We start from the raw sequence: 25,969 nt of genomic DNA, 5'->3' as shown, positions 1-25,969 counted from the left end.
AAAGATTATGCTTTTTTCCCCTTAAATATATGCCACCTCATTTGTGGCTTTGCTGGGGCTTACCTTTTATCTTTCATTCCCTTACAAGATGATGAACTTAAGGAGATTCAGTAGCAGAAATAAAAGGCTCTGTTCTTCATTTGGTCTCAGCACAAACCATTCATTTCTGGCTTGTGTTTGCCTAATCAGATTAGTCTTAAAATCTTTTAAGGTCAGAGTCCTATTTACTTTTCCAGTTCCTGGAAATCTGCTCTCTGCTATTTTTTGGTTGATTTTAAGACAAGTAGCCATTCCTTTAGCTTTATTCTTTGGGCAAGAATTTTCCAAAGCATGCTCCAGGCATGGCAAAGAAAATGGGTGAGGACATAAACCAGAAAGAGAACAAGTCTCTGAGCGGGAGAAGGAAGGGGATTCTCTAGAGGCTGTTTTCTAATGCAGGGACAGAGAGCACCCCATGACTGAATGAAGGTATGTATTGCAGACTGCATCCACCAACACAGAAAAGCAGCAGCTCAAGAGGTAGCACTTGCAGAGTTGTACTCAGCAGGGGGAGATGGGTGAAGTTATATTCCAGCCTCCTAAAAGGATCCAGAGGGGGGAAAAAATACCTTCAGCTTCAAAACTGCTAAGTATTACCTCTATGTCCATGGCAAGGCTGCAAGTTAAAGGTCCCATCACAAGTACATGGCAATTAGTGTAAATTTGCTGTTAAACGGTAAGGCCTTTTAATTTTATGGCTGAAGTTTACAATAACTTCTTTAATCAATAGTTTAAATGCAAGAAAATAAAACACTTTAACTGCATGTAGGACTCCAGAGCTTTGTGCTTTGTTTTACTTTTGGTTATTTGTTCTGAAGCGATTAGATTAAGCACTTGAAAAGCTTAAATACATAGGAGGTGATGCTACTTCCTTTTATTGTGATATAAATTTGGGATAGTTCAATTAAAGTGAATGGGGATATGCAGGTATAAAACTTGTGAAAGCGCTAAGAGCGTAAGTCCTATAGACTAAAGACACCAAGAGGTTACTATAAATCGGAAAGATATTGAGCGCTTGTTTGTTGCATAGCTGTCACTGAGTCATCAGTTTTAAAACAATGTATTATATCATTTTTATCCTTGGTGTGTGGCTTTCATGTTCACTGGGAATAGATAGATTTTTTCCAGAATTATGATTATGTCTTTAAATCTCTCATTTTGGTTGTGGTTGCTAAACATAGCAGCCACAAGAACAAGATTTAGAAAAAGAACCTCTTTACTTTGTTGAAAATTCAAAGCTTTTCAGAAGTTAAATGATGGAAAATGGGAAAGTTTTAAGACCTGATTTTTTCAAAGGGCTTGAGGTTGCTGCTGAGATATGGGTGTGATGGTATCACTTTGTAAATGAGGCCCATTATGTGTCTCGATTAAAGATAAGGCATTAATGTGAAGTAGGAAAGACTTGAAAGGACATGCAGTGAACCGTGCTGGTAGGCTGCTGGAGTTGCACTTTGGGAGTGGTGGCAACACTACTCTTCATCCCTTAGACCTTCACTCATCTTGGGCATGGAATGATAGCCTTGAATCAGCTGGGCAGCTTTGTTGCCTCCCCTCGGATCAGGAACCATCCATGGTGACGCTTTGGTTCTCCAGCTCCCCGTTGGACACTTCTCCTGTGGCCGTGGTTGGGTGTTGAAGTGTGAGAGCACGCTTTGCCTTGATAGTAACAGAAACCCATGGGACCTGCTCTTCTGCTTCCTCAGCTGACTCTGTTTAGCAGGGAAATTCAGAGCACTGCTTATGATGTGGAAAGCTGGTCAGCTTTACCAGCCTAGTTCCCTCCTAGATACCCCAAGCCAATAAAGTAAGCTTTATTGTTTCTAAACTAGATGGTTTTGCTTGCCCATTTTCTTAAGTAGATGGATATAACTGTCTGTGGATTCTGGAGGTCCCCATTTGGGACATTATCTAGCCAGCCCTCTAACCATTGGCAATGGGGTCTGTCAACCTTTGGAAGTAGCTAGACCTCCTGTAACTCAAACAGTATTGTCAAAAAGTGGAACAAGCCTATTGGGAAGCCAAAGGGAAAGGCTGAGATTTTTTTTAGCCATAGTAAGAGGTCTGTAGATAAACATGGGTCACAGCTAGGACTGTAGCTATACTGAATTTGCGTCAGTCTAACTAGGTATTGGTAGGAGTTAAAATGAGATGTTAAATCTATTGACATTTGAAATTGTCATCACCAGCAGGTTTTGGCGTAGGAATCACAAGAGTACGCTGGAGCTGACCAACTTTGATGATCCAAATGTGTAATGTCCCTTCCATTTCCTGAGTTACCACACTCTTCACCCTCTGGGGATGGAGAGCAAGGTGGCTGGATGGTATGGACCCCTTAGCTTAACGCTGGTACAGCACATCTCTGGTATGGTCTGCTCTAACAACAGAACGTTCAAAGTGACGTTGGTGGCTTTGGTCATCTTCGTTCAGTTGGAGAAATTACAGATGTGTGGTAAAATCACTGTGGATATTGCTAATAATTTGCAAGTACTGGCTGGGGGTTGCCAAAGTTACAAAAAAACCTCAGGTGTTTGGCAGCCAGTAGTCTCTGTTCTTTACTAATGTCTATTAACAAGCTTCTGATTAAATTTAAGAGGAGATAATGCAGTCAGTTTCTCTTTGTTAAGGAATGTTAATTCTCATTGTCTTTAGGATAGTCCATAGATGGGTGAACTAATACCAAGTGTTGGCCACACTGCTTAAAACCCTGCAAAGAGTCTGTCACAAAGCTGTCTGAGGTCACTGCATCTGTCTGGAAAGGTCTTGCATTAGGTTTCCTACCCAGTGGGATAGCAATCCCTTGGATACGTTTCTGTTGTAGCGGGCTTGTTAATGGCTGTGAAAATGTATACCTTTTAAACAAGTAATGCTTGGGGTCAGGATTTGTTACCGGAGGACTCTGGACAGCTGAGGGCATGTCCAGCTGGGAAAAAGCAAGATGGGCTGATGGGGCTGAGGCTTTAAGCTGCTCACAGCAGAGCAGGCGCTGGCTGGAGCACCCGATAGCTGTTCATGAAAGACTGCTCTCCAGTGGAGCACAGTATCCAGTTACTCTGTGAAAATATCTAAAGGGATTTTTTTTAGATTCAGGGGCTGATGAAGTTTAATTATCTCTGAGCTCAGATTTAGTTATTTTGCATAATTTTAATCACTGATGGCCTAATTTTCGTAGGTGTTAACTCCCACAGCTCACGCTGAATAGGAGAAGCAGGTGCTCACACCTCTGGAAATGAGTCTTTAGGATCCAGAGTTCACAGCTGATTACCTAAGCCAGATACTGATAATCAGTTTTTCTTTAGTCAATTATTGTTTTAAGAAATACTTCCCTAAAACAACTATTTCCATGGCTGCAGAAAGATGTGTGTGTTCTATATTTAAGCTTCTAGTTTTGAAAGTGTAGACCTGAAGAGCACAGTGTCCTGAAGCGGTGTGGAGGAGGAATCCTCTTCACCTGGTGTCTGATGAAGAGCACTTATCATTGTCTTTATGATAAAGAGGAAGGCTGCATTTAACACTGCAGGCCCAAGAAATGTGATTAGGAATTCCCAGAAGGAACTACTAGAAGAAAAAATTCATGGCTGTGCTTTTTATGTTGTGGGAGTTCTAGTATTTCATGCTTGTCATGTGAAAAGTGTATTCGTTATTGTTTTCTCTGTTGGTAATAAATCCTGTGAGCGTACCCAAATTTGCACATGATACTGTATATTAAGAGAGCGTGACAGCTCCTCTGAAAAGTACCTGTAAATTAAAAGTAATTGGCAGTATTCACAAATGTTTTCCATGAGTATGTTACATAAGTGCTTTGTGGCTAGAAATTATTCTTATGCCCATATTTACAACAAAAGAAGTTAAGAGAATGTTGATGTGTGCTCAGGCAAGCTAATGTATTTATTTTTCATATAATTTTGAGATGCATATATCCTTGCCATAGCTATAGTCGGGAACAGATACTTGCTATGGAGAATACAGAGAATTACAATGTGGAAGGATTCTTCTGCAGAGGCGCCCCATTGCACTTCAGCTTACAATGATCAGTCAGCAGGCTAACAAACATACGTAGTTTTAACAACCAAGGAGAGGGCATTTGTCCTGAGGATAAAAGAAAGAAATTATTTTACATAGTTTACATTACACAAAACCTAAAGATTGTATGGAAAAAGTAAACTATGAAATTTAGAGGAGCAAAGGAATAAAGCAGCAGAAGTGTGAACAGATTGGTTATAAAAACAATATTGCCTAAGATTTGCGTTTGGGAAGCTAAGAAAGACTTTGGGCTCTTATTTACTCTACTGATACTGTGACCTGTGAATCAAAATGAATTATGCCTGTGAAAACTGTTGTATTAGAAATATGCTCTACGTTTTCAGGCATGATGGGGAAATAACTTCTGCTTTCCGCTGATACACCATACTATTTTCCCTATAGTTTTAATAAGATCTTCCTGGCATTTAAGCTGGTACATACCAATGACAGTTGTCTGTACAGCATTCACATGTCTGTGCCCAAGAACGTTATCCTTCCTTGAAAACCGTTAATGCTCTTTAGATGTGCACTGAATATAGAATGAAAATATTTGTATCTAGTGCTTGCTGTGTATCACAACTGCTGAAACTGAAATGAGAGAATTGAGTTACTTTAGCCAATCCCTTGAAGAAATTGGTAGTGCCCTAGGCGTTTATAAAGCTGTCACCTGTAGAAAAGCTGCCCGGTGCTTGGAGCTCCGTTGACATATGTAGGGTTTTAGCTATTAAGTGCATTTCAGACCAAGGCATTCAGCTCTTGGCAGAGAGAGGTGGTTTGGTGGTTTCAGCCACATGTTTGAAAACTAGTTTTCGCACTTAATCGAACCTCTTAATCTTCGTTCCTTCTTTGCACCCTGCTCAAAGGGTTTGTCAGGATGATTTAGTGTTTCAGAACACTTTGGAGATTAGTGCTATGTGAAAAATTTTACACACAAGTACTTCAGACAAATAACAAATACTTAACCTTTGTACATTTAATATTCAAAATGTTTCAAAACATTCCCTGTTTTGAACTGGGAAGTGCTGCTATAAAGATTAAACAAATTGTATTTTGTCGTCTAACAAGGTACCACTTTCTCACCCATAGTCTTTTCAAAAACTTGTTTTACCTGGTCTCTTTTATTTCCAAAGGTTTGCCTGGAGGACTTCTGAATGGAAAGTTTGCCAAGTGTCTCTCCTCCTTGACCAGCAGGACCCTCGCCGTCACAAGCATATAGGCCTTTGTGGAGGTGGCATACAAACTCGGGAGGTCTACTGCGTCCAAGTCACTGTGGAAATCGGGATGCACCGACTGAAGGAAGGTACGTGTGTAGGAGCATTCTGAATTGTCTGGCCCAAGGAGATCTGGGTAAGAGAAACGGGGGAGGAAAAAAAAAAAGATAACATGCAGTCATTAGTAGACTTTGGCTAGCTAATGCCCTCATTGTATCCATGCTTACACAGGGAGCTGTTACTCAGCATCAGCGGGAGCAGGAGGGCATGGTCCTCAGGGTTCTGAGGAACTGCCAGGAGCCACAACCTCTGGGGTGAACTGTTGCCAGTTCTGTAGGTGTACTTGTATGGGAGGGTTTCAAAGGATGAGGGAGCTAAATTCTGCGTGGGCTTGAGTTTTCTTCCTCTCTCGTGTATCAGGTAGCCCATCCCCTTGGTAGCTGAATCCATTTATCTGTGGTTTTAGTCCTGGTTTAGAGTATAAAAAAAGATGTCACACTCCATTCTGGATATGGCTTTAGCCTCTGCTTCAGGTTGATACACAATCTTTCTTGTGGTTTGAAGGGGAAAGCAAAAATAATATTGTCACAACTTCTGAGCAGACAGACGGTTTTTGGACTTTGGAAGTGAGTTATTTTTCTTTTAGAAGAATAATGAGTAGATACAGATGCGTGATGAATAATTCATCTTAGGCTGTTTCATTTACTCTATGTAGTGCTCTTGCAGAATACGTTTTTGAGCAGAGATGTAAGATAATAAGAACATAGTATCATATCTTAGATTTATTTACTTACAAAGGCAAAGCGAATGTTTCCTGGATGCCCAGTGTGTCCTAGCATCCCTCACAGACTCTGAGATTATAGAAAACCAGACTTGTTTTAATCTCTGCTCAGTCCATGCATAGTTGCTGCTTAACCTCTCCCAAACATCTGGCACTACCTTGCTCTCCCAACACAAAGCCTCCTCTGTCGTTCTGCACAAGTATGAGATGCACATGACTTTCAAAGTAAGAAAAGGGCTGTTGATGAGAGGTGTGTAACATTTCTTGACTGTCTTCATCCTTCTGACCACTTCTGTGGTCCATGCAGCCACTGTACAGCAAATTGGTGAGCAGCAAGCTCATTTGAAATGACTTCATTCACACTTTATTCTTTTTCAGTGTTGTTAATTACTCAAGAAGATTAGAGGAGCGCATCTGAAACCCTTACGCCAACATAATTCGTAACAGCATTGGTGCTATATAGCTAGTGTGTGGTCACCTGCAGGTTTTCCCCTTGTTCAAAGTTCAGTTCAACTTAAAAATTGCAGGCGCTCCCCTCAATAAAAAGAAAACACTGGGTTACCTCTTCCTTGTTTTTACAGTCCTAACCCTTTCATTTTTAAAACCAAAAAAATTTCTTACAGGCAACTAAAAAAACCAAACATGCAGAGCAATTGTACAAGGTATGAGTTATTACTGCTGTTCCAAGGCAGTAGTGCAGATTTGCAGTAGTCCTTAGGAAGTGAGAACCCTGTCTACTGTCAACACCGTCGCATGCAAATAGAAAGAGGGAAAGCCTTCCCTATTATCCCTCCCTATCCAGTAATGGTCAGTGTGTCGCATTTACTTGCTGATCAATTTCTGTTCTTTGAATAAATAAGGAATGACATCTTTTCTGGCCTCTCTTCTGGCATTCTGAACTGATAGAATACTTTTATTCATCACTAGGGCATCTCGTATTTTATTGTACCATTTTTTCAGTGATGGGGAGAAGATGAGAAAGTTAATCCTTCTATGCATAAGCAAATATAGAGTCTAATTGCTACCATCAAAAGTACAGCAATTTTTCTTTCTTCACCTCTTGAGTGTCCTTAAAGGGATCATTCTGGAATCAAACAAGCGAGTCTAATAGGACATTACCATCCATCACAGTTGTTATTCTTCTGGTTACTTCCAGTGAGAATTTGGACCTAGGCCCAATGACATATGTGAAAGAAGATTTTGTCCCGTGGTCTCTCCAGCAGCATTCTTGGATAAAATATGTTGAATCCTAGTTGGAGACAGGTACCATCTGTGATGTATTTACACATATTGCTCAAAGCTCTTTTATCCCCCAAGGATATCTCTCCTATTTTTCATTTGCGTAGTCTTCCCATCTATTTCTTCTTTTATTAAAATGTGTATATTTAGAAAGGGGCCCCCTGTTTTCTTGACTCCCTATATATCAGTTATTCAGAAGGTTAAGTCTGCTGAAATCTTTCTATATTTTGATTATAAAATTCCAACTTGAGGATACTGGAAATGGAAAACTTTCACTCAGGTATTACTTCCAGAAATGCGTTGATGAGATTTCATATCTTTTTCCCTCAAGAGGTGACCTAACTAAGAAATCTCTGTCTTGATCCAACTGAAGTTATATATTTTTTAGGCCTTAAGCAGGAAGTCCATACTTTCAACATGGGTGATGAGAATATGGAGGCAGAAGGTCTTCCAATCTTTGAAGTCCTTTGTAATATTCTTGCATTCTGAGACTCTTACATCCTGACAAAGCTGTCAGGGAACATTTGGTAAATGTGTGAAGTGTTGTGTCATTCAGCTATCTGTATTTCTGTGTATGTAGGTAAGTCAATATATAGGCACCTAAGTTAAGAGACTGCGCTGTTTTTAATGTTAGCTATTCTGTCCAAGGAATCCACATCTCTATTCAGTTGTTAGGCTTTTGTTAATTTATACTGAACTTTAACATAATTAGCTTTAAACAGATCCTTGTGTTTTTCTTTAAGTATCTCATTGAATTTAACACATTTAAATTTATAATGCTTGATTTTCACAGAGAGGTGGTCATCTAATACTTCAAGTTGATCATTATTCTTTTGATATCCAGAGACGGGAGCAGCAAGTCTACATGTTTGAAATGATGTTGCTTTTAAGGAGGAGACAAATTTTGCACAAAAAGTAGCGTAGAATATGCAAGTGAGCTACCTATGGTACAGCTCCCATCTGCTCTTTCTGACCTTCATCTCTGGATACTCCCTGATCCCTGTGCCTGGACATCCCGTGTCTGGAACAAGCTGTAGACATGGTGGTGGTTACCCTTCTTCATACCTGTTTTTTAATATAAATCTGTTTGCTCGTATTGAAGCTCTTTTAAATGAAGCAGAAATGCAGATCCTCAACTTATTTTCAAATCCAAACACTGCTAACGTGGGGCACATATTTTCTTTTCTTTGTAAGTGGGCTTCTCTGGATTGAGGTAAGATTTTTGTGACTGTTGATTTTATAAAATGTTATCTGAAATGTGTTTTCCCACAATAAATTTTTCCCACAATAAATTTTAATTAATCTGGGCAAACATCGCTAACAATTCCCAGTGTACCGACAAAAAAGACGTTTGGTGAAAGTATGGAAGAATATTATGCAATGATCAGTTTACGAAATCTCTCTCCTTGTTTGGCAATACAAGTCTCCTCTCAATCCCAAGAAATAAGTCCAATAATATGGGAATTAAAATTCCTCTTAGAGTCTGGGAATGGTGTCTGTGTTTAAGTTCAAACAGTTAATAAACATATGAGGTTCCTACATTTAATCTTCTTCCTCCTCAGGTTTTTTTTACATTCTCTCCTGAAGGTGAGGGAGTATCCTTTTTCTATTTAAATTTTGCTTTTTGGATTTATCTAGAGACTATAGCTCTTTATCAGTAGTCTGGGGGATGGCATCCTTTGTAAAATTCTCCAGAAGCATCTCCTCTCTTCTCTGACCTAGTTACCTACTGTCCCTAGTGACTGGGATTGCTGTTCTCACCTTATTTTCTGTAGCTTTCTAACTAGGGATCTGCCTGCCCTGTCATTATTTCGTGAAATTTGTGCCTTATATATCTTGACATTTTTTCTTTTTTACTTGTTTGAATGAGATCCAATTTACTTCTCACTTTCAGAATTTTCTTATAATGTTTTTTTGGAGCCTGTCTGCTTAAGTTTTAATTATGGGACTGAAAAGACCTTTGTGAAATGCTGTTCTTCCTTGAATCTTCTTTATTGTTTACCCAGCATAGTAAACTTGGCTAATAAAATGTATCTCTTATTACCATCTCACCAGCAAATCATTGCAGTTTCCTATCTGCTTAATCTTTGTTATTTTCCATCTGAAAACCTACATTAAATTCGCATACCTGTACAAGGTTCTAAAGTTTTTTTTACAATTTTTTTGCTTAATGAGTGTCTCCATCATATTTGTCTCCATATATTGATTTTTATTTGATCTTGGATTTCGATATCAGATATATGAGGTAGTTGTGCCTTCATTATTCTTAGATACCTTTTAGTGTTACCCTGCAAAACTATTTCTTACAGAAGTCTTTATTACTTTTATACCCCTCTTCCCTTTGAGAGATATTCAACCCTTACCTGTTAGTAGACATAATTTCTTGACTTACTTATTGCACTGTAGTTCACCAGCCTATACCAATTTTTGCTTTATTTTTAGGATGCAATTCCACCTGGCTTATCTTGCATCAGATTTTTTTATAAACTTGTGTGTCACCAGCTATAGCAGCAAAAACTCCTTTAGTCTGCTTACAATTCAAGACTTTGAAATATTCAAGTATGTTTTCAGGTCTAATGGTTACTTTCTGATCCATCCCTGTGTGTATTCTCTTACGTATTTTTGTTGTACAAGCCACTTTACTGACAGAATCCCCAAATGGTCTGAAAGTGAAAGCGTTCCCCTGAACTTTGATCTAAGTCCTACTTATACAAGTCTCCAAATGATAATTTTATGGCCTTTATCCTTTCTTGTTTTCCACAAAATATTGAGCTTTCTCCCTACTTCTGATAGACAAAAATGTCTAATCCTTTCTTATCTGGTGAGTGAACTTTTCAGACTCTTCTTAATTCCCATATGGGAGATGTTTTGGCACTGTATTTTATTTTCCAGAAATTAGTGTCTCCTTGGAGTGTTGCACAGAGAGAAATTTGATTTCATTCATCTCTTGTATTATTCTATATTTATTGTCATCCCTTTCTGCCCTTTCGTCTTTTTTAGCTCTAAAATATGTGTTTTTGCCTTCTTTGCTCTGTACGCTCTGTTTCCTAATGAGGGTGCCACATTTTTTTCCCTGCAAGTTCTTTGTTCTGCTGTGAATCATGACCTTCCAATGTGTATCTTCTGGGGGTTTAGTGTTTCAAATTGGTACATGTGGCATCTGTTCAATAAAATACAGAAGTAGTTTCAGGAAGAGAAAAACACCAACGAAGAGTCCTATTTCATAGAATCATAGAATTGTTTAGGTTGGAAAAGATCTTTAAGATCATCAAGGCCAACCGTAAACCTAACACTGCCAAGTCCACCACTAAACCATGTCCCTAAGCGCCTCATCCACGTGTCTTTTAGATACCTCCGGGGATGGTGACTCCACCACCTCCCTGGGCAGCCTGTTCCAGTGTCTGACAACCCTTTCAGTGAAGAAATTTTTCCTAATATCCAATCTAAACCTCCCCTGACACAACTTGAGGCCATTTCCTCTTGTCCTGTCACTTGTCACTTGAGAGAAGAGACCAACACCCACCTCTCTGGAACCCCCTTTCAGGCAGTTGTAGAGAGCGATGAGGTCTCCCCTCAGCCCCCTCTTCTCCAGACTGAACAACCCCAGTTCCCTCAGCCGCTCCTCATCAGACTTGTGCTCCAGACCCCTCACCAGCTTCGTCACCCTTCTCTGGACACGCTCCAGCACCTCCATGTCCTTCTTGGAGTGAGGGGCCCAAAACTGAACACAGGATTTGAGGTGTGGCCTCACCAGTGCCGAGTACAGGGGCACGATCCCCTCCCTACTCCTGCTGCCCACACCATTTCTGATACAAGCCAGGATGCCGTTGGCCTTCTTGGCCACCTGGGCACACTGCTGGCTCATCTTCAGCCGGCTGTCAATCAACACCCCCAGGTCCTTTTCCACTGGGCAGCCATTTGAACATGCCACCATCCCCTTGGGTGCTAGCTGTCTTGTGAGAGACTAGGTCCAACTCTTTAGAAACAGTAAGTTGGTTGTGCAGGTTGTTATCATTTATGGCTGTTACCATCCTGCATGTTTATTGGGAAAAGACTGCATTGATGAAGATAAGCTGCCCATAGGAGTTGGCGCGGGATATGTGCACTGTTGGAATGAATATGAAGCCTGTGTGGAGTACAAGCCCTATATTAAATGCACACTGTTTTGTTTTGGTTTTTTTTGTCCAAATTTATGCTGTTGTAGCTGCAGGAATGAGAAGATTGATTTACTCTAAGGAAATTAGAATTTAGGGACTTTAATGTTTAAATCCTGTTGTCCTTGTCTGGTTTATGAAATTGAAAAGGAATAGGTTAGAATATATTAGTAATGAGAAAACTTGACCAGGACCATAGGGGGGAGAGAACTGATGGTCAGCAGTGGTGTGAAAAAAGCTTTGTTCAACTGAGTCATGGTACGGCAACAGGAGCAACTAGCTTGCGGCTTGGTTGACCTGAAGCACAGAAACCATGTTCTCAGGTGGAAGAAACCCGACCTAAGAATCCCTCTCATCCCAAACTAGTTATTTATCATTGGGATGAACTGAACTGGCTTGAAAAGATGAGAAATACACCTCCGAAGTGTAAAATATATTCAGGCAAGCCTGCGTCAGATTTATATAGCTGGGATGCCGAGTTATTGATCTGTAAGCTCACCAAATGCTGAGCAGAATTTACGAGATATAACTCACATAATGGAAAAATAAATATGTAACAGCTGGCTTCTTCGGGGGAAACCCTTTATAAGCAAGAGAGGAAATGATTTTATTCAGATCATTGCGGTGCTTGACAGTAGTGTTTAAATGTGTATTTCAAAAATTTTAGTTTGAATCCATTAGGGAAGAAAACATTTTCCCTAATGTCTTTTAGAGGTGTAATATTTTCAGTTCTTTCATGTTTAGAAACTAATTAAAGTAAAATGAGGAGAATAGTGTACAAAAAGGCTTTGACAGTGAAAGAAGTGTGCCTTCTAAAAGGTGTCTTATAAAGAACATGCCTTTCTTTGTCGACAAGCTATTTGATTTCACCATGAAATATTTATCTCTTTATAAATACTTTTATTTATATAGCTGGCTTTGGTATGCAGCAAATAATACACTGCCCAGTCAGTTCACATGAGGTACTAGGTTTTAGTTCAACGTTTTATCTTTGAAGGCTAAGATTTTAATTGTGTTTGTATTTTTGTCATTATTTCCTGCCAGTGGATCTGGATTAATTTTATTCAAAACGGTGACGGTTTGTTTTGAGTAATTTTGTCCCGTTGTTGTTATGAGGACAGGGAGCTGCATTGTGTTCAAACAATAATGTTGAGTCAGATGAAAAAATAAAAGGATTTGTACGTATGAGGCTATACCACGAACTGGGACACGGGGGAGAGATAAGGAAGCCAGTGGTGACTGCTCTGGTCCTGGAACAGGGAGGCATTGGAGATAAATTGAGCGTGTGAACTTGGGCCAGCTCTGCATGGAGCAGCCCTGCTGCTTTCAAGATCTGAGTTGGCATAGCCGTGCCACGAGTGGAATAGCTTAGCGTGTCACCAGCTTAGCTCTGGGCCCCCTGTACCACGTCCCAGTGTCACAGACACATCCGTAGTGGTGCTTTTCTCCTCCAGTGACGTGGCATTCACAGAACAGACTTCTGCTCCTTGGTGTTCCTTCCTGTTGAGTGAACGCTAAACTTGGTGATGGGCAAAGTTCAGACTCTGATGAGGCTTTCGTAAAGTATAACCCCACCTTTGGGTTTTTTTCCCTGTTTTCCTTGTGGCTTCTCTCACCCTCTCTGGTGGTCTGTCCCAGTAACTTCCAGTATTTGGTGGCCTTTTCCAGACAACAACCAGCAAGGTTCAAACATCCTGGAGAAATCCCTTTTTCCTTCCCATCATTGCCTTCACTGTCATCCCAGCATCCCTGTTCCCTCCACTGTTTTTCCTGGATGTTCTTAATGAGCTCAGTTGTGTGACTGCTGGTGGGAAGCCCCATGTTCACTCTGAATTTTTGCCAGATCTGCGGTTTCTGTCAACAATCTCTACAAATTCTGCTGTAGTGAAACAACACAATATCCCTGTTGGGATCAGGATCTCTGTGTACAGCAGAGGATATGGACACAGGGAAACTTCTTCCATGGAGTGCTAATAAGTCTGTGTCGCTTTAATAAAATTGCCAGGGTCTTTATTGTTCTGAAATACATTAAACCATTGTTGCTCTTGGCAATCCGCTATTAACCCTCTTTCATGCTGTGATTAGCTTTCTATTCATACTTTGTTTCTTGTCTATTAAATAGATTTTAATTGAAAATAGGACTTCAACTTTGTGCCTTGTGGCTTCAAAACTAATTGATTCTTCTTAAAAGCATAAAGCACCCTTTCCGTCAGGCATGGGGTGCATTAGGCTTTTTAATGGAGGGATGCACTGGGCTGGGGTTGGTGCTGTTTCCAGACTAGTTAAATTACATTCACCACTTCTCCTTTGTCTAATCGTTTGTTTTTGCTATAAAAACAAGTCTTTCAGGTTAGAGAAATAACTTACAAATGTTGTGCTAGTTTATCCCTATTACGTTATACACATGCAAGTGTTTTTGTAACACAACTCATTCCTTTGTGATTTTCTCAAGTAATTTTCCTTCGTATTGATCCAAGCGTCTTTGGTTTATAAGTCCTGGCAAAGGCAGTAAGAACTTTTACAAAGATATACCATCCCTTTCCATCCCTTTCTTGTACCCTGGCAATCATTAATTTGGCTTAGTTTTGCTAAAGGATATGGTAAACATCTGGATTTATTGCCTTGAGAATTGAACATTAGCTAAAATATGGCTGCATTAGTATGTAAGAGACAGTCCTGATGTTCTTTACTTGTATTCCAGATATGTTAGTGATATTTAGAAATGTCTCGTTTAGGTGTTAATATCAGAAACACTTGGTTTTTCATTGTAAAAGGGAAATGAAGTTAAGGTCCAGGAAAAAAAAGTGTTATTTACCTCCTGAGGAGTTGAAAAACTATATTTGAAAGGAATCACTGTAGCCAAAATGCTGTCCTTGTACATTTCTCTCTGTCTGGCCATGAATGCTTTTTAATAAAGTATTGGTATGTATGCCTGCAAGTATGTGTCCGTATGACTATGTTCACAGATAATTTATTTATTGGCTTAAAATCACATTATGGAAATAATCATATCAGAGCTGATTTCCTCTTCCACTCTTCCTCCAAATCACTACCTCAGTAAAAATATATAAGGAAACAAGATACTTTAGAACCCAATTTATTATCTCCTGCTGGTAGCAATAACCTGAAAATAACAGCAAACAGTAAAATTCAAACTTGAGGCAGACACTGGTGCTGGGAACAGCTGTAGTCGCATTTATGAAGTATAGAGCCAATATAACAGCTATAGAAATGTGTAATGTTTCAGAGGCTCCCAGATTAGTACTTGATTGCTTTTTCAAGTTTGTTCTATAGATTGGGAAGAACACAGGATTTTAAAAGGTACGAACAAGCGTAATAAATAATCTGCTACTTGAATGGGAGATATTGCCTCCCCCTCTCACTCTTCACTGGCTTCTGCTTTTCCCCTTCCCCCCAAAAAGTGGCTAATATTTTTCTAAGGAAAATAATTACACAAAAAGCACTTTTTCTATATGAATGTAGGAAAATTCCAGTACAAAGTCAATTATTGAGCAAATTCAGAAGGCTGTCTGGTACACAAAAACAATCCTAGCAGCTGTGCTTGTTTATGATAGGCATAATGTGAGGTTTTTTTCCTGAACAGGGCATCTCCAACCAGGCTATCTGTGTCTTTTTTGGAGGCTGATGTGTGTGAGAATTTTGGCATTTAAAAGATTCACAGAAAAACCCACCTTATAGTTCATAAAAAAAAAAAAAAGGTAGTATTTATTAGAGTGTGAAAGAATAGCAATGGAAACACACATCAAATTTTTAAATAAATGTGATGGAAGTCAGAGTTGTTAGTCAAATGGCTGAAGAAGGGATGAAACTTTTATAGAGGACCCCACTGGTCCACCCAGTCACTCTGGCCATTGTGCTGGAAAATGTGGCTTTTTATACCCGCCTGGTTTTGGAAAAGGATGCTATTGTATATGCATTTATTAATGCAGCTTGTTTCTTTTTGTTTTTGTCTTATTCCTGAAGACTTTCACTGGAGGATTGTAATCAGTGTAGAGTGAGTATAAACTGTCACAGACCTAGAATATATTTGGATATTTGATTAGAATAGTCTGCATATTTTCTGATCTATGTTTTACAGAATATATAGAATTACTTATGGAAGTGGGTAAACAAGCAGTCTTAGTCTAGTGACAGTAGGATGTTGGTCCTGGGAAAAGAGTTCCCAGTGCTAGAATTAAATAGGGCACCAGCCCTGGGGGAGGAAGAGGAGCAGAAAAGTGGTTGGCAGGGAGAGGAAGGCAGGGTTTTCCTCCAAAATAGGAAGGAGCCTTCCGTGAGTCTGGGATGGCTGGTGGGCTCAGCCTACCAATAAAAACCTTTTGTAATCAATTGTTCTTGTTTATCTTTTATCCAAACTCAATTTAAAATACCCTTGGTGCTACTGGTTATAGCTGGTTAGTTTTCAAGGCAGGAGAACCAACCTGCTTTGTCTAGTGACTTCTACATTTAGACAGTTAAATTGCAATATAGACAATCCGAAAATCAGTGAACGGGAAAGAGCCATTGCTACCGGCGACACCTTGAGTTAGAGCAGAGCAGGACCGGACTTTATTCCTTAGGTTGACCATACGCACTCACATGTATTTCCTTTCATTTATTCAGGTGAACTCTCTGAATAATGATACAGTTTTGCAACGCTTGATGCTGAAAGGCAGGTTAAGCCATGCATGAGACTTCTTGGTAAAATAAATACTCTTATCCTTAAAACTCTAATATTTATCTCATTCTGTCTTGTCACTTCCCTTGCAAGTTCTCTAGAAAAGGTCTGTTTATGTTAGCATTCAGGTGAATTAGATTTATGCCACCTTGTTGTAATCTGTAAATGAACATGTCAACGGCCTTACAGTGTCTCAGAAGTCATTCAGGAAATGGTCTTTTTTCCTAACATATTATCTTTCAGCTTAGAATTAAATCATATCTGTTGTTTAATCCTGTTACTTGAGCTGGAATCAGAAGCACTGATATTGGTTTTAAGTCTCAGCTTCAGGATGTGCAAATAAAAATTTATTGGGATTTTGAGCACTGAAGTCTCGTGTTTTTAAAAAAAAAAGTTTTGTTTTTAGTCAAATGATTCATTTTAAAGAAAATGGTAAAATATCAGAAAAAGAAAAGATTACTCATATATTGGGCTTATTTTTATAAATTCCTTTCAAGCCAATTCCATGATGGAATCAAAGAAAAATAGATATTAAAAATAAAAATGAGGATAAAGCAAACTCAGTAACTATAAAAATTAATGAAGTCTTGGTAATACCATGGCAGAGTAAACTCAAACAAGTCTTTGCCTTTTGAAAGACTGCTTTGATACTGATTTATCTAAGGAAACAGGCAAATTCAGCCCATAATGTGATTAAAATGCAATATGATATAATGACTCAGAAGATAGATTTGAAAGTCTTTCCCCTTCTTTTCCTTCCTCCCTCTGCCCTGAATAAAAAGGCGAGAGGTTAATTGAAACTAGAAATCTCTTATGATAAACGAAAATACAAAGGGAATCAGCTTTCCAAATTGGTCAGTATCAACAAAACTGGTACTTTGGCAGAGTTTGGGGTCGGCTCATCTCATAGAAGAGGTTTGGAGATCCATGCCTGCCTTGAGTGCAGGCAAACCAAGTAACCATCTCACCTCCCAGGCAGGAGAGACGCTTTCTGTGAGGTCTGTGTAGAAGAAACCAAGAGCTCTGCTCAATTTTATTGGAAGTGGATGAAGAAAATCAAAAGGTCTGGATCCTGTACCCATAATCTAGAGGTGGCAGCGCCCCTGAAGGGGGTGGGTATGGGGAGATTCCCCCGTCCTCAGGCTTTTGTCACCTGCCTCTGCCTGGCTCCCAGTTGCAGCGTGAGCTTTTTGGATTTCCTTCTTGTACGTCTTTCTCTTCAGTACAGTGTAGAGAGGTCTCCTGGGCCATAAACGCGGGGGATTAGATTCCAGTTTGTTGCTCCAGCATTATAGAAAATCAGCACTGAATTTATTATTAAAGCACCCGTTTACCATTAAACAGTCTTAATTGGCCTGCTGAATATGGATGATTTAGATAAAACTTTACGTGCCTTGCTGAACAGAGGATTAACTTTTTGCTCTGGGAGATAATACCCTAAAAAAAGTGCTGGTTTTTGGTGCTTTCAGGAAAGCTAAGGCCAGCAGTAAACTTCGGAGCTCTGTGTGTTGGTCAGGGCAAAGTTACAGCCTTGCTTTTCTTTTTTCTTTTCTTTTTTTTTTCCCCTCTTAGTTACTAGACCAGTTGATGGGAAGCTATGCCTGGGTCCTGCTCCCTCCGCCTCCCAGCTGTGTAACCTGCCGTGCCCCTCCGAGTGCGTGGTGTCTGCCTGGTCGGTGTGGGGCCCCTGCCTTCACGAGAACTGCCAGGAGCGCCAGGGAAGAAGAGGTAACGGCTGCTCTTATATATCGCTTGCAGCATTGGGGGATCTAAAGCGAGTAATGGAATATTATGATAAGATTGCAAAAGCAGTGATGTCAAATTCTGCATTGGGAGCTTAATGTATTTTTTTTTTAAATTAATCTAACATAGGATGAAGCTCTTAGATGTGTGTACAGGAGTGGAATATGACCTTTAAAAGCTTTTTGCAGTTATTCTTGGGAGAAGGAAAAAAAAAAAAAGATAAGATTTTCAACCTGATTCAGATCCTTTTATCCTGCACTGAACTTGTAGAAAAGGAGGATTTCTTGGGATAGCAGCTGCAAACCTCCGTAGTGCCAGGCTGTCCCTCTGATCCCCCTCGGAAGTCCTGCTGCATGCCTGGATTTGAGGGCAGTGCTTGGGTGAGGTTGGAGGGTGTCAGGACTGAGGTGTATCCCACAGCCCTGCCATCCTGGAGTTTAGGCTTACCAGAGAGAATTGTTCTCATTGTTCTCAGTTTGGCTTAAATTCCTGGAAGAAGAGTATGCAATTGTAATTTAACCCCCCCCTGGATCTTAATTGCCCAGGGTACATGTTGCTGCAACGCTTTGAGATTCATCGCAGAGCCTTTCCTTCACTTACAAAATAAGCTGGAAAGATGACTGCTGGAGTTCATGTCAGGGAATCATTATTACTGTTTGGAAATTACGCTTTTCTGAAAAGAAGTTTTTGAAGTGATTTGAGCTGGTCAGAATTTTTCAAATTAAAAAATACGGTTAAATATAAACATTTGCAAAACCATTTCATTTTTAAATTGTTTTGAAAGATTTCTTTTTGCTGGTTTGAGAATGGTGGAAGTTCAATCTGTTGTGTTCTCTGGAATGTTTTATTTCTAATTTTCTTTTCTGTTTTATGGCCAAGGCATTTCCATGTGACCTCCACTGATGCTATATATTTGCTCCTTGTCTGAGAGTGTTCTGGGAAAGACCACCATGGTTTTTTTTCTGCCTTTCTTAGAATTCTGTGTCATTTACATAACAAAACACGCTGAAAGATACTTGCGTATTAGTTCTGCATTTTATATAGCAACATGACTTTTGGTTTTATTCAGAAGGAGGTAGATTATGTAATCAATTCTTTCATTATTTCTGTAACCTTTTTCTTCCACTTTACATTTGAATCTTCCAATTCAACAGGATGTCATTTCAAAGAGGTCTGATACGCATTATGTATCAGAAATCCTTGTACCATCATAAGGCAGAATACTAATTTTTTAGTAAACTGCTCTGCTGTATCTCAAAACAAGTCTTTTCATTAGTGGATTCCCAGGCAGAATACAGATGTCCTTTATATCTTCAATTCCTGAACTGTTTCTCTCTTTTTATCTTAATGTTGTTACTACATTAATATATGCATCAGTGGCAAATTCCTATATTTGGACATGTGTTTTTCTAGCTAATGTTGATGAAAAGTAAAAAGAAATGTGAAAAATGTGGGTTGTTGGAATTCTTTACACACTATTAGATTTTGCATGCCTGGGCTGTGGGCACATACAGCCAAGTGCCGGCCCAGTCAGTTCAGTTTGTAAGTGTTGTGCTCTTGTTTGTCTTTATATCCCCCAGTTCCAGATGCCCTATACAGTCCTCTTGCTCCTAGATTATTGGAACAAATATTCTTTACGGTTGTCCAGTTAATTCAGTTCCTTTTTTTTCCAGGCTTTAGAATGAGACGAAGGCAAGTGATCGTAGATCCTGTAGGCACCCTGGCAGGTTGTCCACATTTAATTGAATCTATTCCTTGTGAAGACCCGATGTGTTATGAGTGGATCATTTCAGAAGGAATATGTGTGACTGACCATGGAAAATGTGGACCTGGAAACCGCGTCCTGAAAGCTGTATGCAAGAACAAGAAAGGTGCGTAACGGTATCGTCTTAAAAGCCCCATGGTTTTTCATGCCTCCTTTTAAAATGGCATTCTGCTGCAGAGCAATTGCGATTATTTACAATACCTCCTTACTGAATTTTTGAAACTTTCAGGTTTTTGCATTGACCATGATGCTCACAAAAGCCTGGTGCTGATATTACTGGGGACTTTGCTTGGAGCTTTCTATTCTATTTTATCCTAAAGGACATGGCTCACCAGTACCGGTCATGCATTTTTGCACACCTTGTACTGAAGTAGGGCTGTCACTGAGGCCAGCAGCACTGTGGGCATTCACAAAATTAATCTGGCCCCTAGCATTTCTTCTATCCTCAGTTTTTAGCAGGCAGCCTGAATGTTTATCACATTATGATAACCCTCTTAGAGTCATGAGAAAGGATGCTCGCTCGGTTGTGCCGCCAAAATTAATACAAGAATTAGATGTAAACGAAATTATCATACTAAGTAGTACTTTACTTGGCAGCAGTTTGAGACCTGCAGTGTGTTCAGCTTGCAAGTTGTTAATAATGAATAACTACATTTTTATATGACGTTTACAAACAACCAGCAAGAGCTTATTTCTTGTGCATGGTTTGAACCTCAGCCAAAAGTTTCATTTCTTGATAAGGTCAGTGTTGTCAGATCTTTAGATTCAATTACGTGGAGCACGATTTTGCAGACCTTAGTCACAGTGAGACTGTGCTATCATCTCAAAAGTGGCAAAATTGTGGAACTTTAGAGCCTGATACTGTATCTGAAATGGAGAATTCTTTTACGTGGTGCTGAGACTGATCACAGGAAACAATTTCAAGTCGATAACTAGAGGGGTTAATTCGCAAGTGGTTAAAAATAGTGTGTAATTTATGAGGCATTAGAATCTGACAGAATGAAATGATGGCTGCTTTTGTGTGAAGAGCACAGATCTTCCTGAAATACATTGAAAATACATGTGCTTTTCTTGTAAGTTTGTGAAAATGGGGCAAAAAAAAATAAATCTTCAACTGTCATAAAACGACATAGCTAGAATATACTGGAGAGCAGAGAGCTGTCTCTGAATTTGGCCTGAGTGGTCTCTTCTGACGTGCGATCATAACTGTAGGTCCCGTCCTGCAGTGATGTGTGTAGATGGGGTCTTGTATTGCTAAGGAGCACCATGTACTTCACATTGTTAAAACTGTGCCAACATCCATTTTTACGCTCCAACTTGCAACTCGGAAGGAAAGCATATAACATGGCAGATGCTCATTGATCTCTGATCAAACTGTTCTCTGTGGCTATGATCCTTAAGAAGCTATGCCTTTGAAGTGTCTCTTCACTTAATTGTTCAACAAGATATTGGAAGTCTCTCGGTGCCCTTTTCCACTTCAATTATTCTGTGCATGTTCTAGTTACCAAGAAAAAAAAAGTTGGGACATTCTTCCCGCCCCGCCACCCCAAGGCAAGCATTGTCACTGGCCGTGATTGTTGTCCAGTTCTAATTGAGACGGTTTCACAAGGAAGTATCCAGATCACTAGGCATATGAGAAGCAGTGGTTAATACTATTTTTAGACTTTTCTTAATTTTTGATCCAGCAGGATGGGACTGGCAGAGTCCTTAAACTCAAAGTTGAAAAAAAAGTAAATTTGTTTCTTCTGTCAATCCAGTAATATTAGTTGCTTTGTTTATAACCTTTTTTACTTCTGTAATGTTCTCTTAACTAGATTCCCATTGCAGTAAGCAGTGTATTTTCTTGGATAAAAGCTGGAGTAAGTGGCAGAGTTGCATGAAGTGTTTTGCCTGGAATAGTCGCTCAGTTGGTAGTGGGAAGCCAGTAGGGAGTCATGTGAAACTGTGAGACATATCAATTATAGGTAAAATAGCGTAGGGCCTATACTAATGCATAGCATTATACAGTTCAAAATTCTATGCAAGTCACTGCTCTACTGAAAGCATTTAGGGTAGCTGAATTACGTGCTAGTATTTTCATTTGCTTAAGCATCTTTTGTAGAATTCAGCTCCATATCCTAAAATCCAGTCTTTTATCCAGTCATTCTGTCATCTGTGCCTGGCATTGTTGCTTAGTATTCCCACTGAACACCTAAAGGGATAAAAAAATAATTTTTTTTGGACCCTGTTAAATGACAAAATCCAATGCATCATCATCTTAACAACAGTTCAGTTGGGCCTGGAGTATGTTGATTAGGGTACTTTGGGTCTTCTGTGTATCCCTGTCTGCAAGATGTCTTCATTTCCATATAAATACCAAACTTCTTGTCATGATGCTCTCCTCCTCTTGCTGCAGTGTGCTAGTTCACTTCTCTTTAGAAGTTAGAAGTAGCTGATCTGTCAGTCCCATTTGTGTCAGCCATTCTGCAGAAGAGCTTGGCATCGCGGCTTCTTGCCCTTGCCCATCTCCTCCTCTTCCTCGATCCACAGCGTAGCTGAACCCATGTCCTTCTCTAGCCCATGCTCTGCTGTGTAATGCTGGGCTGTTGCATATTGCTCTCCACCGCTCAGAGACCTGAGGCCTTTTTCATGAGGAGACTGTTTTTCCCCTTGCCAAAAAAGAGCTTTAATTACGTTGACTGCAGCGGAAGGGAACGGGCTATGTTTTTCAGTCCTCACCCCCATGGCAGAGGACTCCACTGCTGCCGGCAGAGCCTGTGGGATCCCATTGGCCTAAACTTCCCTCCAGCAAGGTGGAGCTTGGAGGTGCATCTTTGTCTCTGATATATGTTGATAGACAGTGGGTAAAGTTAACAAGGCGTTAACCCTTCTCTGTCCCACTTTTGGTCACCCCAATGTCTTTCTGCCACGCCATGTCTCTAGCACGCTCGTGGTGCCAGCCCATGCCATGAGAGAGGGTTGGGAGGAACCTGTTTGGGAGGTGAGCAGGGAGCAGTGGCTAACCAACTGAAACCTCACCTTCGGAGCCCCTTGTAGTGTCCTTTCCATTTTAAAAAGCCATCCTTTCTGGTGAGAAGATTTGTGGTACAGCCCCAGATAACAAACTGCTGCTGCCCTGAGCTGGAGCTTGAACAACTCAGGAGCGAGTCACGCATGTGTCTAACTCTGGTTTGTAGGGTTTCTCTGAAGACTTCCTTGTCAAAGCAATATCTCTTTGTAAGGGCTTGTATGAATTTCAGTGATGTAGCGCTCTTACTTCCACTTGGTCTAGAGGTACAGCAATGACTTCTTGTTTCTTAAATAGGTTAACGTAGGGGGTCCCTAAGGAAGAGGCCTCCATAGGGCACAGACTATGTACAGCATTTTTTCATGGAGTAGCTGGAGTCTGTGATTTGCAGCAGTTAGCATGGATGAGGAGGAATGAGAAGACCGTAATAATCTCATTACTTTGTCATTGTTAGGTGTCTGTCTGCTCCCACCTAGTAGTGTCTCTAATCTCTGTTAATAAGTTATTGAAAATGCATATGATGCTTGCGAGAAACTCTTAAAGTCTGTTCCATATCCCTCGAGTACACCTCTTCTATAGCATCAGAAGACAGTAGTGTAATAAATCAAATGGAATTAAATGATGTGTAGAAATACAGTGAAGTAGTGCATAGAATGGGATAAGACCTATATTGCATGCTTCTTCCAAACAAAATTTTTCAGCATAGTGTTTTTTGTTTAGCTAGTGAAGGACAATGCATACTTTTGGGGAATTCTGTGAAGCCAAAAGAATAGTACAGGAAAATGGATGATGATACTAAAAATTGGATTGTGTATCATTGCGTACATGGATCTATAATTCAGATCAAAGAATTTATTTGAAAACCCTCTTTTAATATTCAGAGACAATCCAATAATTTTTTGTGATCTTTCTCGGAGTTGTTGTTTTAGGTTGTTCAACAAGGAATTAAATAATCTCCTGTTTGTAATGTATTCTTGATAAGATAGTTGCAAGTATTTGACATTTGGCAGTCTTGATTAGAACCGACAAACATTACTGTGCATTGACCAGATGAAAATAACTCTCTGAAAACTTTCCAGTTCACTTGCTCTCCTTAAATGTTGCTGCTCAGGAGATACTAAACCATGAACGTGGTCAAAACTTTCTCATTTTAAAATGCAATTGGACAGAAGCCAAAATGTATTGCATTTCATTTTTTGAAGACAATGACCAAAATCATCTTTTGTGTGTTCTGCTTCTTACGTCTTTGTGATAGGTGCAAGCACTTTCAGTATAGTGAGACAAAGGGAATTCAATTTTGCAGCAGTGTGCAGAAAACTGCAGATAACATTAGACAGTAGGACTTGCCTCAGGGTCAGCAGGTAAAAGTTCAGTCCAAACCAGAGTTGGTGTGCCTTCATAGGTAGTTTCCCAGTCTTTTGATTTAGTTGCGAAGAAATACAACTGGATTTAACATAGAAGTGTTGTTGGGTTCAGTCTGATGGAGCAATTTGGGAACCCTTTTTATTGTTATTTTCCATATCCATTTTAGGCTGTATTAATAATAGAAAAACAGATTGAAACAAGACAAATGTTGAACCCAACTGAGTTTTTTAGGAATGCACATTATAGTCATGTAGCTTGTGAACAGAGCAGTGATTATGGTGAGGAGTACAACCTGAGAACGTGTGTAAAAGGAACTACAACAATAAATTCATGAAATAACAAGTATGACTCACAAAAGTAACAATTCATTTTTCAAGCATTTTATGAAAGTTTCTGACAATACTGTAAACCAAATCTCACCTATCAGCAATGCTCTTGAATAGATTGTAAAATGTTATTATTCAGAATCATACCCGCAAGTCGTCAGTCTATTTTGTTGTAATTCCCATGTCATCATTTATTAATTTTCTTTTGCTTGTTCTGATCCCTACTAGAAGAACTATTAGTAAGAAAGATGATTTCTCTGTGATAGTGAACAGCATAGCATCTAAATAATAAAAAATCTGAAATAATTCATACCCAAAGGCTTCATTGTTTTAATCAGAAATTATCAGATTGGCAACAAGGTTTAGTGCGAAGGTAATGTGATTTTGCTGGATTCAAGTGGTTTTACTTTACTCCTAGTTAACAAATCTAATCACAGCTCAAAAGCTGCTGAGTATTTGCCTTTCTGTACTGTCAGCTTGGGTATCAGGGTTTCTTTGTTTTGTGGGGGTTAAAATTGTGTATTATAAATACTTGTCCTCTTTTTGAGGACAGTATTTATAATAGTGCCAAATAATCTATCAGTTCCTTATTCATGCACTGTACATGCAGTGATAGGGAGATGCAGGTGCAGAACCCAGAGGCGCAGAGTCCAGAGGTGCCCAGAACATTGCTGTCGCCCTTCTCCTGTAGCACCCAAATGACTGTTCCTGGGACCTGTCACAAAGCCACCTTCTTCAGCAGCTCCTGCTTCACCTAGGTGCTCCCAGGCACCGTGCTCCAGGCACGGTTTCCGTGCACCCTTCCCAGACGTACCTGATAAATGAATAATATCTGGCAGGTCCTGGGACTCCCGGCTGTGAGGGCTGAACCATCCTGCTACAGATAATCTGCCAAGATGGGAGCTTAGAATAAAACACGCTGCAGTCCTACTGTCATAGCTGTTATAGTGGCAAGATGTTTTCTTTAAGTATTCTCAGTGGAATAAGCTGCTGGCTTCAAGCTGCAAGCGTTACCCGAGCTGGGGGCAGCACCCATCGCCTGAGCCCCCGGGGCTCATGGAGCCTCGGCGCTGCCGGACACGGGCTGCACGAGCAGCAGCAAAGAGCAGCCAGGAACATAAATTATGGAGTAAAAAATCAATCCTCCTCATTTCAGCAGTGTTATGCCAGATGATTAAACCTATGTTTTTCTTTTTCCTTTTTCCTTTTTTTTCCTGGTACTAACATTAAAAAAAAAGACAACCTTCCCCCCCACCCCCAAAAAAACCCCCCAAGCCCCAGGACACATTTGCAGGGGGTGGTGAATGGAACAAACCCACAAAATAAGGGTGTTCGTCAAACTTTTAGGCCTGTTGCTCCTTTTGCTTTCTAGCAGAAATCCTTTATACTATTTCCGCTGCTGTTCTGGCAGTACTGGGAAGAGTCATTTGAGCACAACAGTTTTGTTTTATTTTTCTGTGCGATCTCTTTGGTTCTAGGCAGTCGGTATCTAGAACGCGGCACTTGCCAAGAAGACAAGAGTGATTTTGTTTTCAAGTGTTAGTAAGTTCACTGAAAAAGTACATGTTTGGGGTGAAATACATCTATTTCCAAATTTCTGTTCCATTTGACAGTTTTATTTGTAAAACTGGAGAACAATAT

At 39.9% G+C, this 25,969-nt stretch overlaps 1 protein-coding gene across 1 annotated transcript in view; it reads left to right on the top strand.

The window, feature by feature from the left end:
* Positions 1 to 25,969, top strand: part of THSD7B (thrombospondin type 1 domain containing 7B) — a 270,835-nt gene that overhangs the window by 67,004 nt on the left and 177,862 nt on the right. The window contains exons 4-6 of the mRNA XM_059820303.1: positions 5,190 to 5,359; positions 17,695 to 17,850; positions 19,539 to 19,736. Coding sequence (XP_059676286.1) covers positions 5,190 to 5,359; positions 17,695 to 17,850; positions 19,539 to 19,736 — 524 coding nt within the window. The remainder of the gene's footprint in view (positions 1 to 5,189; positions 5,360 to 17,694; positions 17,851 to 19,538; positions 19,737 to 25,969) is intronic.

This window comes from Gavia stellata, chromosome 8 (genome assembly GCF_030936135.1).
Source record: "Gavia stellata isolate bGavSte3 chromosome 8, bGavSte3.hap2, whole genome shotgun sequence".
In the NCBI taxonomy this organism is placed as follows: domain Eukaryota; kingdom Metazoa; phylum Chordata; class Aves; order Gaviiformes; family Gaviidae; genus Gavia; species Gavia stellata.
The sequence above is the reverse complement of the archived record's forward strand: the minus strand, read 5'-3'. Positions and strand labels throughout refer to the sequence as shown.